The sequence below is a fragment of the Chiloscyllium punctatum genome, chromosome 6 (genome assembly GCF_047496795.1).
Source record: "Chiloscyllium punctatum isolate Juve2018m chromosome 6, sChiPun1.3, whole genome shotgun sequence".
NCBI lineage: Eukaryota > Metazoa > Chordata > Chondrichthyes > Orectolobiformes > Hemiscylliidae > Chiloscyllium > Chiloscyllium punctatum.
In genome coordinates, this window is record NC_092744.1 from 79,976,216 (window position 1) to 79,989,658 (window position 13,443).

Consider the following 13,443-nt stretch of genomic DNA (forward strand, 5'->3'; position numbering starts at 1 on the left):
TCAAACTCGACCGGGTACGACCAGCATGCAGTAATGGGGCAATGAAGCACTGACTTAATGCAGAGAGGTCAATATCATTAGTAATGGAACAGGAGCAAGTGTGAGGGTGACTCAGCCTTGACTCTGTGCTGAACAATAGAGCAGGAGGCAGTAAGAGTTTAATCTGGGCCGATGCTGGGAACTTGCATGTTGGAATCCCTATGACGAGTTAGCAGGTATAGGGTTGGGTACATACTGTAAAAAAAACCGAAGCCTTAACACACTAGAGTAACCCAGGCAAAAGAAAACCCAATCTTGGAGTTGGATTGCAGATCGCGCTGATGCCATCCCCATGCGAGCCACTCAATGTAAGGCATTTTCGTGAAATGCTCAAGTGCGACCTGCCCTGAATTTGAACCTCTGTTCGCAATGGGCCTTACACAGGAAGATAAGGGATGGGGAACAGAACCTGATGGAAAATCCATTGGGGTGGTCTTTTGATCCGGGTCAAATGGGGCGAGCTGAAAACGTGCTTTGGGTCAGATTGAGCGGCATACATTTACGACACAGTCCCCGTTGGGTAAGGCAATATTTGCTCTTGTTGCACGTACTCAGATTTCATTGCGGCTATCCGCCACACTTTCTCGTTGTGTTTGAAAGCAGGTGTCATCATAGATTTCCCAGCCGAGCTCTTGAAACGCTGGTTCCTACTTAGGACATGGGCAGCCTGCTGTAGCTGTCGGCCACTTACGTTGAACTGAAAATGGTGAACACTCCGGGTGGATTCAAAGTAACCAGTTGAGGGAGGCCCTACTGATGGTGACACAAGACTCTCCTCGTCGATTTCTGACACGGTAGTCTCATCGTCTAGAGATTCTTCAAAATTCGGAAGCTCGTGTACCTGCGCATCCTCTTCCTCTTTCCACGTCAGCTCTTCCTGTTGTGAAGCAACTAGTGAAGCCTTCTTAAAGCTTATGCTGCCAACTCTTATCTTGTGGTCATAAACTGAGAGCCTTTTAGCCATCTTCACCTGCGTTGTCAGGTCATCATCCATCTCCAGATCCTCTACCTTCCTTTCGGTCACACTGGGAGGCTGGAGACAGGGAAAAAAATCCAAAGTCAGCTCTCACCACAATGCAAGTGATTGTGAATACTTTAGCAGGAAAAATCAGTGAGTGACTGAGGGGCACGCGCAGGATTCTCGATGAGGTTGAATAGGTTAGGATTATTTTCATTGGAAAGACAGAGGTTGTGGGGGGAACCTGACTGAGGTCTTCAAAATCATGAGAGGTACAGACAGGGTAGATAGCAAGAAGCTGCTTCTCAGAGTGGGAGAACTCAATTACTAGGGGTCATGAGTTCAAAGTTGAAGGGGAAAAGTTTAAGGAGTTCTGCGCTCAGAGGGTGGTGGGTGCCTGGAACACGGAGGTGGTAGAGGCGGGCACGATAACATCACATAATTTGTATCTAGACAGATACATGAATGGGCAAGGAGCAGAGGGATACAGATCATTTGAAAACAGGCGACAGTTTTAGATAGAGGATCTGGTTCGGCACAGGTTTGGAGGGCCGAAGAGCCTGTTCCTGTGCTGTAATTTTCCTTGTTCTTTATTAAACTGAGACCCTTTTTGTATTGGACCTAGGAGAGAGCGTGGGGCTAAGGTGAGTGTAAAATTTGGGCGGGGTTGGGGGGGGTGGTGGGTTCCTTTTTGCGATGTGCCATTTCCAATCTCTGTGGAGATGCTTCACGTGGAAGACAGCTTTGATTAAATTCACAGCCTGAAGTGTTTGGTACTTTAGAGTGGGAGCTGAAAATGGCGAGAGGCAAGGTTCTGAAAAATGAGCCCAGAGTCTAAACACTTGGGTGTCTCCACTCTAGAACGTAAGGCCAGTGACCCTCCAGGGAGTGAAAACCATGCAAAGGGAAGAACATCCGCATGTCGCAGCCTACTTCAAACGCTTACTGTCGGAGCGGCAAACAGAGGCTTGCCTTCCAAGGCTGTGAGTGTCCCTGAAAGGCAAAACAGGTGCAGGAGGGACAAGCTACACAGAACCATAGACAATTAGGAGCAGGATTAGGCCAATCGGTCCTTCGATCCTGCTCAGCCATTCTTTATGATCATGACTGACCATCCAACTTTTCCCGTTTATCCCCCATACCCTTTGATCCCTTAAGCATCAAGTGCTTTATCTTGAAGTCATACAATATGTTTGCCTCAGTTGCTTACTGTGGAAGTGAATTCTACAGGCCCACCACTCTCGGTGAAAACGTTTCTCTGCATCTCACTCCTAAATGGTTTACCCCACATCTAGAACCAGTTCTGGACTCCCATTTTATAGGTTTCCCACCCCTAAGCCTCTGAGTACTAGTGAACATAGTCTTTAACCGATACAACCTCTTCGCAGGGAATTAAGTTGGTAAATGTTCACAGCACTCCCTCTCTTGCAAGGACATCCATCCTCTGACAGAGAGGCCAAAACCGCACACGGTATTCCAGGTCTAGTCTCACCAAGGCACTGCTCAAGTGCAGCAAGACACCCGTGCTCCAGAACTTAAATCCTCTCACTATGAAGGCCAATATACCAATGCCAACTGCACCTACATGCTCACTTTCAGGGACATATGTACCAGGAGAACCTACACCTGCTGTTTCCCCAGCAATACACTGTCTTCCTATTTACCTGTGTACAGCCAGTCCCAGTCACACAGGCACCATTTTGTATTTTTATTGCAAACTCACAGGAGGTCAGAACAATTTGATGCCAATCTTTTAAAAGGAGAAAAATTCCTTTTACGTACCCCTTCAAGACATCCCGGCTACCATGCACTGGAGGCTGGGGTGGGGGAGGGGCAGTGGAGGAAGGGTTCCTGATGAAGGGCTTTTGCCTGAAACATCAATTCTCCTGCTCCTCGGATACTGCCTGACCTGCTGTGCTTTTCCAGCACCACGCTAGTCTTGACTCTAATCTCCAGCATCTGCTGTACCCACTTTCGCCGAGTGGAGGAAGGGTGTCAATTATCCTCAGGAGGGAAAGTAGACTCCAGATGGAGGCTTTGAGGAGGGAGTGGGATCAGATCGCTGTGTCGGACAGTCCTGAGGATTGGCTTCACAAGAAGTTCCAATGGCCTCACAGTGATGACCAAGGTAGGTGAATGCATCTTGAATTGCCACAGCACACCAACCGCATAATGGGACCTCAGTCGCTGCAGAGTACACCATATCTCACCGACCAACAATCCAAAACTTAAATTGAATGACTTGAGAAATCTACAATACCAACGACTCTCAGTGGCAATGATCAGCGTTGACTATCACAAAAGCCCACCTCATTCACCAATGCCCTTGAAGGAAAGAATCCTCTCTTCCTTCCCTGATCTGACCTATACATGACCCAGACCCATCAGCCTCGCTGCCTCTCAACTAGCCTCTGATGTGGCCTCACAAGCTGCTGATTTCAGACAGCAATTAGGGATGGAAAACAAATGATTCGCCAGCAATGTCCAGGTCCTGTGAAAGAATAGGGAAAAGGAAATCTCTCTATGAATCCGGAGCTCATACACTTCATTTCACACTCACACACCCAGCATTTTCTCAAGCCTTGTCCCCAAAACTCCCAGCTTGCACATACTGTCAGCTATGCTAGGAACATCACTCAAAAAGATTACACTGACCGAAAAACTTCCATCTTTCTTGAAAAACAAGATGGTGGACCACCAATGCCAACAAGGCTGTAGTGGCATTGAGAGGTATCCTTAGCTCAACTGGGAAGATGGAGCCTGGCATCATTGGGGGGGTGGCCATGATTGATGGTGGAAGGGTACAATCCATTGCTCTCCTGTTTACATCAATTGCTGAAACTCTCTAATCCCTGCTGTCTCATTGGCCAGTCCAGTAATCCACCAAATACTGGCAAATTATTTTTATTAATTTCTCTATTCTGTACCTAAGGACTGTACCCAGATTCTCTGCACCTAAGATGATGCCGTGTGTTAGTGACACACTGGAATTAATCCTGTAACTACAGAAGCTGTACCAAGGCACCTAAGCTGGCACCGTAAGTGGTGACGTATAAGCTTTTCACGGTGCTCATTCCAGTACACGTGACAATAAGGCTGATTCAAATCAAGTCAAGACAAATTATTCACTTCCACCATTTCCTGCTGGCAAGTTCCAAATCCCCACTGTCTTTTTGGTGAAGTCATAGAATTGTCCCAGGGCAGAAGGAAGCCATTCAGGCCACTGTGCTTGCACTGATTCGTTAAATAAGCATTATTACCTAGTGCTAATCTTCTGTTATTCACGTTGTTTTTGTCCAAATAACCATCCAGTACCTTCTTGAATGCCTCACTTGAACCCACCTTGTACAGATTCCAGGCCGTGCATTCCAGACCCAAACTGCTTGCTGTATGTAAAAGATTTTTCTCACATTACCCTTGGTTCTTCTACTGATCACTTTAAGTCAATACTCCCTTTTCCCTTTTACAAGTGGAAACAGTTTCTCTCTGTCCAGATGACTTATGATTTTGAAAACCTCCACCAGGTCATAGAGTCACAGAGATATACAGCACGGAAAGAGACCCTTTGTCCACGCCAACCAGATGTCCCAACCTAATCTAGTCCCATGTGCCAGCACCCGGCTCATATCCCTCCAAACCCGTCCTATTCGTATACCCATCCAAATGCCTTTTAAATGTTGTCATTGTACTAGCCTCCACCACATCCTCTGGCAGCTCATTCCACACACGTACCACCCTCTGTGCGAAAAAGTTGCCCTTTAGGTCTCTTTTATATCTTTCCCCTCTCACCTTAAACCTATGCCTTCTAGTTCTGGATTACCCCACACCAGGGAAAAAAAATCTTGTCTATTTATTCTATCTATGTCCCTCATGATTTTATAAACTGCTAATTTCGATTTCATTTAATCAATTCTTAATTTGTGTTTTTGTCTGAAATTTCAACTGGTCTTTTAGTTTGTAGCCTGCACATATTCCCCCCATTTAACTTTAATCTGAAAATAACCCATAACAGATTGTCAAATTCCAACCAATGAATTTACAGTTTTCCTGTGATGTCACTCTGTCTTCTGATCCTGGGCTTCGTCTTATCCTGTTAAAAAAGGACTTACAAACTATGAATCAAAAAGCAAACAAAAAACTCCTTTTCGTCTCTGCCTCGAATTTCTCTGACTCTCCAGGGAAAACAACCAGTCTATTCAACCTCTCCTTATAGCTCAAATCATACAACCCTGGCAACATCCTTGTAAATCTTGTTGATCGCTGAACTATGTTTATATAGTTTACACCCACCACTCTGCCCTCATCAATCCTCTTCGTTACTTCTTCAAAAAACTCATTCAAGTTCGAGAAACATGATTTCCCATGCACAAGCCATGTTGACTATCCCTAATCAGTCCTTGCCTTTCCAAATACATGTGCACCCTGTCCCTCAGGATTGCCTCCCACAACTTGCCCACCACCAATGTCAGGCTCACCAGTTTCCAGTTCCTCGGCTTTTCTTTACCACCTTTCTTAAATAGTGGCACCATGTTAGCCAACCTCTAGTCTTCTGGCATCTCACCTGTGACTATCGATGATACAAATATCTCAGCAAGGGGCCCAGCAATCATTTCCCTAGCTTCCCACACAGAGTTCTCGGGTACACCTGATCAGGTCCTGGGGATTTATCCACCTTTATGCATTTCGAGACATTCAGCAACTCCTCTTCTGTAATATCCCTTGTCATGTCCAAAGAGAACAGTCCTAGCTTCTTCAATCAATCCTTTTAACTGAAGCTCCTCATCCCTGGAACCACTGCTTGGAACTGCTTCCGCATCCACTTAATATAACTCTATCAATGACATTAAACAGAACTTGGACACCTCACTCAACTGAAAGCAGACCCATTTTGAATAATTACCCAAATGTGAGACCGCAGCCCGAGAGTATATGTAGTTCAGGGTTCTGGAGGCAGCCGGGAATTCGGGCAGAGATGAAAAGGAGTTTTTTTGCTTGCTTTTTGGCTCATAGTTTATATGGTCCTTTTTGAACAGAATAAAATGAAGCCCAGGGTCAGAAGAAAGAGTGACATCACTGGAAAACGGTAAGTTCATTGGTTGGCAATAATCGCGAATTTGACAATGTGTTATAGGTTATTTTCATATTAATGTTAAATGGGGGAATATTTACAGGCTACAAACTAAAATACCAGTAGGAATTTCAGACAAAAACACAAATTAAGAATTGATTAAATAAAATCGAAATACTGGGGCAGGCTTCAGGTGTGGGAGCTGGTGGATCCCATTGTCGTTCATTGTGACCATATCTATAGCAACGCCTGGTTGGTTGAGGGACTCCAGTTCAGAGTTGGTGAGCTGAAGTCTGAGCTTCAAACACTGACACATCATGGAGGGGGAATAGTTTCAGGAGGCAGTCCCATCCCTTAGATTTGCATTTGGTCAGTGGTCAGGAACAGACTATGAGTGAGGCAGGCAGAGGGATCTAGGAGGTAGTGCTGAAGGAACCTCAGCCTTTGAGCTTGTCGAACAGGTTTGACATTCTTGCTTCCTATGTCAACGAGAGTCGAGGCTATAGGGAAGATGGGAAACTGTCCATAGCACTGAGTTGCAGTCAAGACAGGAGGAAAAAAGAGAAAGGTAGTTGTAATTAGGGATAGTAAAGTCAGGGAAATAGACACTGTTCTCTGTGGCCAGGATGCAGAATCCTGAAGGCTGTGTGGCCTGCCTGGTGCCCAGGTTCACGATGTCTCACCTGGACTGTAAAGGAACTTGGAGTGGGAGGAGAAAGATCCAATTGTCATGGACTACATTGGTTGCAATGAAATAGGCAGAAAGAGGAACGAGGTTCTGCTGAGGGAATATGAGCAGCTCGGGGCTGAACCAAAAAAGTAATCATCTCTAGATTACTACCTGAGCCACGAGCTAATTGGGACACAGCCAACAAGATCAAAAAGGCAAACGTGTGGCTCTAAGATTGGTGGGGGAGAAACAGGTTTTGAGTTCATGGGACAGTAACACCAGTACTGTGGAAGGGGGGAACTGTTCTGATGGGATGGTCTCCACCTGAATCATGCTGGAACTGGACTCCTGGTGAACTGTATAAATCGGGCTGTGGATGGGCCTTTAAACTCAATTGTAGGGGAAGAATGTGGTTTCCATTGCACGGAAAATTATGGAAAAAAGTTAAATGTGGGGAGGGCTCAGGAAAGGTTGTTAAAGCTTCCAGAGCAAGTAATAAGACAGAGAGTGTGGAAAGGGTCAGGAATCTAACTTTAAGCACAGCAGATGAGGGGACAACTATGTGAAGGGGAGCAGTCAATGCAGGACTGAGGGTGTTGTACTTAAATGCATGTAGTATATGAAACAAGGTAAAATGAGAGCTTGCAGTGCAGATCAAAACTGACAGGTATAATGTTGTGGGTATGACAGAGACGTAGTGAGAAAGGGATTGGCACTTAAACATTGGACCACTGGAAAATGAGGCTGCTGAAGTAGTAATGGGGAACAAAGAAATGGCAGAGGAACTGAATAGCTACTTTGCACTAGTCTTCATGGTAGAAGACACCAGCAGCATACCAGATCATCAAGAGTTTCAGGGGCACTGGTGAGTATAGTGATCATCACTAAGGAGATGGTGCTGGGAAGCTGAAAGGTCTGAAGGTGAATAAATCACCTGGACCAACACCTCAGGGTTCTGAAGGAGATAACTGATGTTATGCAGATGTGGGTGGACTGTACCTTTTAGAGAGTTGCAGAGAGTACTGAAAAATTTAAAATGTAACAGTTGGTCAAACAGCTAGATTAGCTGGGTTGCCTGGAGAAAAAAAAAACAAGTTTGAATTTGACTAATCAGTTTAAATTATACCCCAAGATACCAAACTCCAAACAAGATTGAAGTTGGTATTTTGACAACATTAACACCAATGAAACAATCCGATGCTTTGGGATATAAAACCAAAAAAAACTGAACAGTTGGGGGAGAATTGCTAAGCCACCAGCATGTACAGACTGCCCGAAACACAGCTCTCTTAAAGGTACCTTTATCTATCAAAGACCCGTGAAGCAGAAATCCCTAAGCAGAAAAAAATTTACAGAGGAAGATATGAAGGGAAGATTTGACAGCTGCCTGCTTTTGAAGTTTGATTTTTGGTAAATCTTACTCAGGGATTTTATCAGACTAGTATTGTAGAGGGAAAGGTAAAAGATAGGTTAGAGGAAGGAGTTGTAAATAATTGTTAGTTAACGACTTAAAGAAATAAAGTTGTTAATTTTTACTTTAAATAGTTCTTGGCCTCTCGAATTTTCACAGATTACTGCACAGGATAAATCCTTTCACTGTTGCTAGTTTAAATTAAGTAGGATAGTTTACGCCATGTCGTAACAGTTTTGGGGCTCATACAGGATTCAGGATTACATGCACTGGATTTAAAGTGCTGTACCTGTACATCTAAGCTATCCATAACCTCCTTAAACAGCCTAGCAGTAAAATTTGACCTTTGGTCTGACGGAATCTCTCTGGGTAGCCCATACCGTGTGAAGAAAGCTACTAACTCCTCTATTACCCTTTTTGCCTTGATACTCTGTAATGGAATTGCTTCCGGAAATCTAATAGACATATCCATTATGGTTAACAAGTACAGGTTCTCAATTTTAGTTCTCCAGAGGGGACCCTACGCAATCAATTATAACCCTCGTGAAAGGTTCTTCAAATGTGAGCATTGTGTAGTGCTGGTTTTATTACCGCCTGAGACTTACCTACCATTTGGCATGTCTGACACGTACGGCAAACGTTAACCACATCCTTGTGCATTCCAGGCCAATAAAAATGTTTTTGCACCTTAACCTGAGTCTTTCGTACCCCTAAGTGATCTCTGACAGGTAAGTCCATGTACTACCTGTAACACTTCCTATCTGTACACTACCAGCATCGCAATCTGGTGCACTTCAGCTCATTTCTCCTTTGTTCTAACCTGCTGTGGTCTCCACTTCCATCTTAGGATTCTATCTTTCACATAATAACTAAAAAAAGAATCCAGATGAAAATTTTCAGATAAAAATTTCAGGAATATTCTCTGCCTCCTTTTCAGAGTGTGCATCCACATGTATATCTTTTATTGGGGTAAAAACAATGACTGCAGATGCTGGAAACCAGATTCTGGATTAGTGGTGCTGGAAGAGCACAGCAGTTCAGGCAGTATCCGAGGAGCTTCGAAATCGACGTTTCGGGCAAAAGCCCTTGATCAGGAATGCATATCTTTTATTGTCTTGTCGTGCTGTTGCAAGTCTCTTAGCCTTTCAGGAGGAAATACTTCTATCTGACCCTCTGCCTGTTCAGGTTATTCTGCACCATTGTGTCAAACATGGTGTCCACTAACTGAACCTCAACTCCTTCATCTTTCTCTTTACTTTTCGCTTCATGCTGTGGGATCTGGTTACCACACAGTCTGGGAAAAATAGCAGAATATTTCTGTTTTAACTCCTCAGTTTTTTGGTCTTCCTTGGGCTTCTCCCCAACATGGGGTGTCACTCCCACCTTGGATCCTGCCAAATCATTCCCAAGAACAAATTGAATTCCTGGAATTGACACTCGGTCAATCACTCCCACTGTAACTTCCCCAGTCTTGAGTTGGCACTCCAACCTGATCTTACATAGGGGGATGTTAAATTTCTGTCCATCTATCCCACAAATTACCACACTCTCAGGTAACAGAAAGAGTGTAAACTCACTCATCCCTTACTATCAGCGACTGGTTAGATCCTGTATCTCTCAAAATGATAACTCCTTGTCCTTCTCCCCTGTTCTTTCTGAGTAAACTTTACCCACAGAGACAAATTCTTTGTAGAGATCAGGTACTAACTCCATACCCTGCCCCTGCCTCGGCTGTGCACTCTCCTGCAGCTCCTCGGCTCTTCTTGGGGTCTCCTCTACTACCTTCACCAATGCCACTGACTTAGCTTCTTTTACCTCATCTTTTCCCACAGCACCTTTCTTTAACAACTAGCACTGTGACTTTACCTGTCCCACCTTCTAGCAGTGAAAATACTTTTTCTCAGTGCCCTTCTGAAACCACCGGTACTATAATTCTGTGTCCCACTCCACTACAGTGAAAACACCTGAGGCCTTTCACCTCCTGTCCACCCTCTTGGGCTTCTTTAACCTGCGGTAAAATCTTCCCAGTGCTCTCTACTCTTGGTTTAGTAGTGTAGAATCTTCTCTTTTCCCAATGTCTATCCCTCACAGGATGAAATTCTGGCCGGAAGCTTGTCTTATACACCACTGTACTCATCTGCTAATTCTGCTGCACTTCTCACTTCCTGAACTTTCGTTCCTCCATGTGAATTCTTACTACCTCTGAAAGTGAGTTTTTAAACTCCTCCAGCAGAATAATCTCTCGTAAAGCCTCAAAGGTCCTATCTATTTTTAAAGCATATCTATCAAAATGACTATGTTTAGTTCTTTCGAACTCAACATAAGTCTGACCTGGTTCCTTCTTTGTGTTTCTGAACCGCTGTCTATATGCGCCAATTCATGTGCACTTAAAATAGCCTGTTTAACCTCTTCATAATCTCTTGACCCCTCATCTGACAGTGTGGCAAATACCTCACTAGCTCTGCCTACCAGTTTGGTCTGAACTAGCATAACCCATAAATCCTCAGACCACTCCATCTGCCAAGCCAATTTTTCAAATGACATAAAGAAGGCTTCAACATCTTTCTCATCAGATTGTGGCAGAGTTTTGACATGTTTGTATATATCACTACCTTCTCCTTTAATCTCCATCCTGTTAACTTGACTTTACTGACTACGTTGCAACTTCTCAAGTTCAAATTCTCTCTCTTTTTGCTCAGCTAAGAACCTTCTCTTTCCCTTTCTCTCTCTCTCTGTTTATCTTCTAACTCCATTTTCCTCAATTGTAATTTAAGTTTCTCTACCTCCACTGCACTTGTCTGTTTCTCTGACACACCTAAATGTTTGAGTAACTCCCTTACAATTTCAGTTTTACTTTTGTCCTTGGTTTTTTCCTAATCTAATTTATTTGCTAATTCTAAAAGTATGGCCTTTTTCATTCCTTCTAAATTTTCTTGGCAAGTTTGAGAATCATGTTCAAATCCCAGGACCTCTTTAGCAATTTTAAGAGCCACTTCTCTCACTTTTAATTGAATCAATCATAAGTCACCAAAATTAAACAAATTGTCTCACTTACGTTTTACTTAAAGATCCACGACACTAACTAGCAAGTGCTTATATCTGCTGGGATTTTTCGTACCCCCAAATCTATTTAAATCTGTCTAAAGCAGTTCAAATCTCGGACGAAAGCCCCCAAACTGTTCAAATCCCGACAACGAGCCCCCAGAATGTTATGACACAAGGTAAACTACCTCCCACCCAGCTTAATTTAAACCAGCAACACAGAAAAGATTTATCCCGTGCAGTAATCTGTGAAAATTCAAGAGGCCAACAACTATTCCCAAAAGTCATTGTTTAAAGTAAAACTAGGAGTGTTGGAAAGGTGGTTTCAGACCTTGAAGGTAATGTTGACAGCACACTGTCAGGATTACCCGAATGATTGAGGTAAAGGGATTTAGGACTGAGATGAGGAGGAATGTCTTCAGTCAGAGGGTGGTTAATCTGTGAAACTCATGGCTGCAGAAGGCTGTGGAAGCCAAGTCATTTAATGTACTTAAGACAGAGGTAGATAGATTAGTAAGTGGATCAAGCTTTAGGGAGAAAATGCAGGAGAATGAGGATAGGAAACATATCAGCCATTCTGTCCCTCTACCTTTTCATGGAATCACAGAATTCCTACAGAGTGGCAACAGAACATTTGGCCCAATAAGTCCACAACTGTTATTTTTTTAGAACCTCTCCAGTGCAGAAACAGGCTATTCAGCCCAACAAGTCCACACCAACCCTCCAAAGAGTATGTCACCCAGACCCTATTACTCTACATTTATCCCTAATTAATGCACCTAACCTACACATCCCTGAACACTATGGGCAATTTAGCATGGCAATTCAGCTAACCTGTACATCTTTGGACTGTGGGAGAAAACTGCAGCACCCGAAGGAAACCCACGCAGACACGGGGAGAAGGTGCAAACTCCATACAGACAGTCACCTGAGACTCGAATTGAACCTGGGTCCCTGGCGCTGTGAGGCAGCAGTGCTAGCCACTGAGTTGCATATCGTCTTACCAAAAGGCAACCGGACTCAGGGAGTTTTCTTCCCATCCAGTGCTGGCTTCAAGTGAAACAAACCTCTTTTTTGTTTGTGACTTTGTAGATCTCATTGTGAAGAAAGCAGCCTGAAGGATAGTAATGTATACAGCTGTAGTTGAGCGCAGATATACCCTCGTTGTTCAGCTTATTCACATTGGCTCCATTATCAAGCAGCAGGTTGATGATCGAGTCATTGCAGACAGCCTGCAAAACATTGTTTCAATTTTGCATTAGATGAGGTGGGATGAACATGCAATGACAGAATCAGAGCATACACTGAACAGAAGGGCCCATCATGTCTGCGTTGGCTCATTGGCGTAACCAATTAATCCCACGTTGTTACTCTTTGTGAATGGCTTGCCACTTTATTTTTTAACTTTGTGTATTTCTTCCTGTTCTCTTTTGTGAATCACCTACTTCCACCATCCTAACAGGCAGTTTGTTCCAGATCACAACAATCTATTATGTGAAAAAATTATTTCCTCTTACTGCTATGATGATAGTAAACATGAACAATTGATGTTCAAGTTTCTGATACAAATCATATGATTTTATAGACTAAACCTGGTTTTCAAAAGCGGCAAATACTGAAATAAAATGGCTAACTCGACCGCAAATTGAGGTAAGTCCTGAGAACACACATGGGATGAAGAAAACCAATCTCTTTAAATCAGCAATGAAAGAATTTCCATCTGTAATTTAATTTATATTGCGGTGATGAGCATCAAAGGACTGTCCACAACTGTCAACTTGTAAAGACAATGGAGCAGACTCAGGAACTATCAATGGAACTATATCAACAACTGCTTTGAGTAGAAAAGCAGACACAGAAATAAATATGAACTGATAACAGCAAGGACACTGCAAACTTCTCTTCTGCCTGTCTCTCACAATCCAGCATTCACTGACAACTCAAGGTTGTCGACAAACTTAGCAGCTGCTGAAGAATCCAAGTCAACTATTAAACAATCGGCTTCTAATTTAAAATCAGACAAGTCTGAAGACCTGACCTATTTTTCCTACCTATAATCATAAAATCCCTACAGTGTGGAAACAGACCCTTCGGCCCAACAAGACCACACCAACCCTCCAAAGAGCAACCCACCCAGACCCATTCCCCCATCTTATTATCCTTTCCCCTGACCAATGCAGCTAACCTACACAACCCTGAACATTATGGACAATTTAGCAGTGCCAGTTCACCTAACCTGCACATCTTAGGACTGT

The 13,443-nt window shown here is 43.6% G+C and overlaps 1 protein-coding gene across 1 annotated transcript in view; it reads right to left on the minus strand.

The window, feature by feature from the left end:
- The window catches only part of ankmy1 (ankyrin repeat and MYND domain containing 1), a 95,960-nt gene that overhangs the window by 50,631 nt on the left and 31,886 nt on the right, over positions 1-13,443 (minus strand). Inside the window, exons 5-6 of the mRNA XM_072573064.1 lie at positions 12,256-12,420; positions 591-1,072 (exon numbers count right to left, since the gene is read on the minus strand). Coding sequence (XP_072429165.1) covers positions 591-1,072; positions 12,256-12,420 — 647 coding nt within the window. The remainder of the gene's footprint in view (positions 1-590; positions 1,073-12,255; positions 12,421-13,443) is intronic.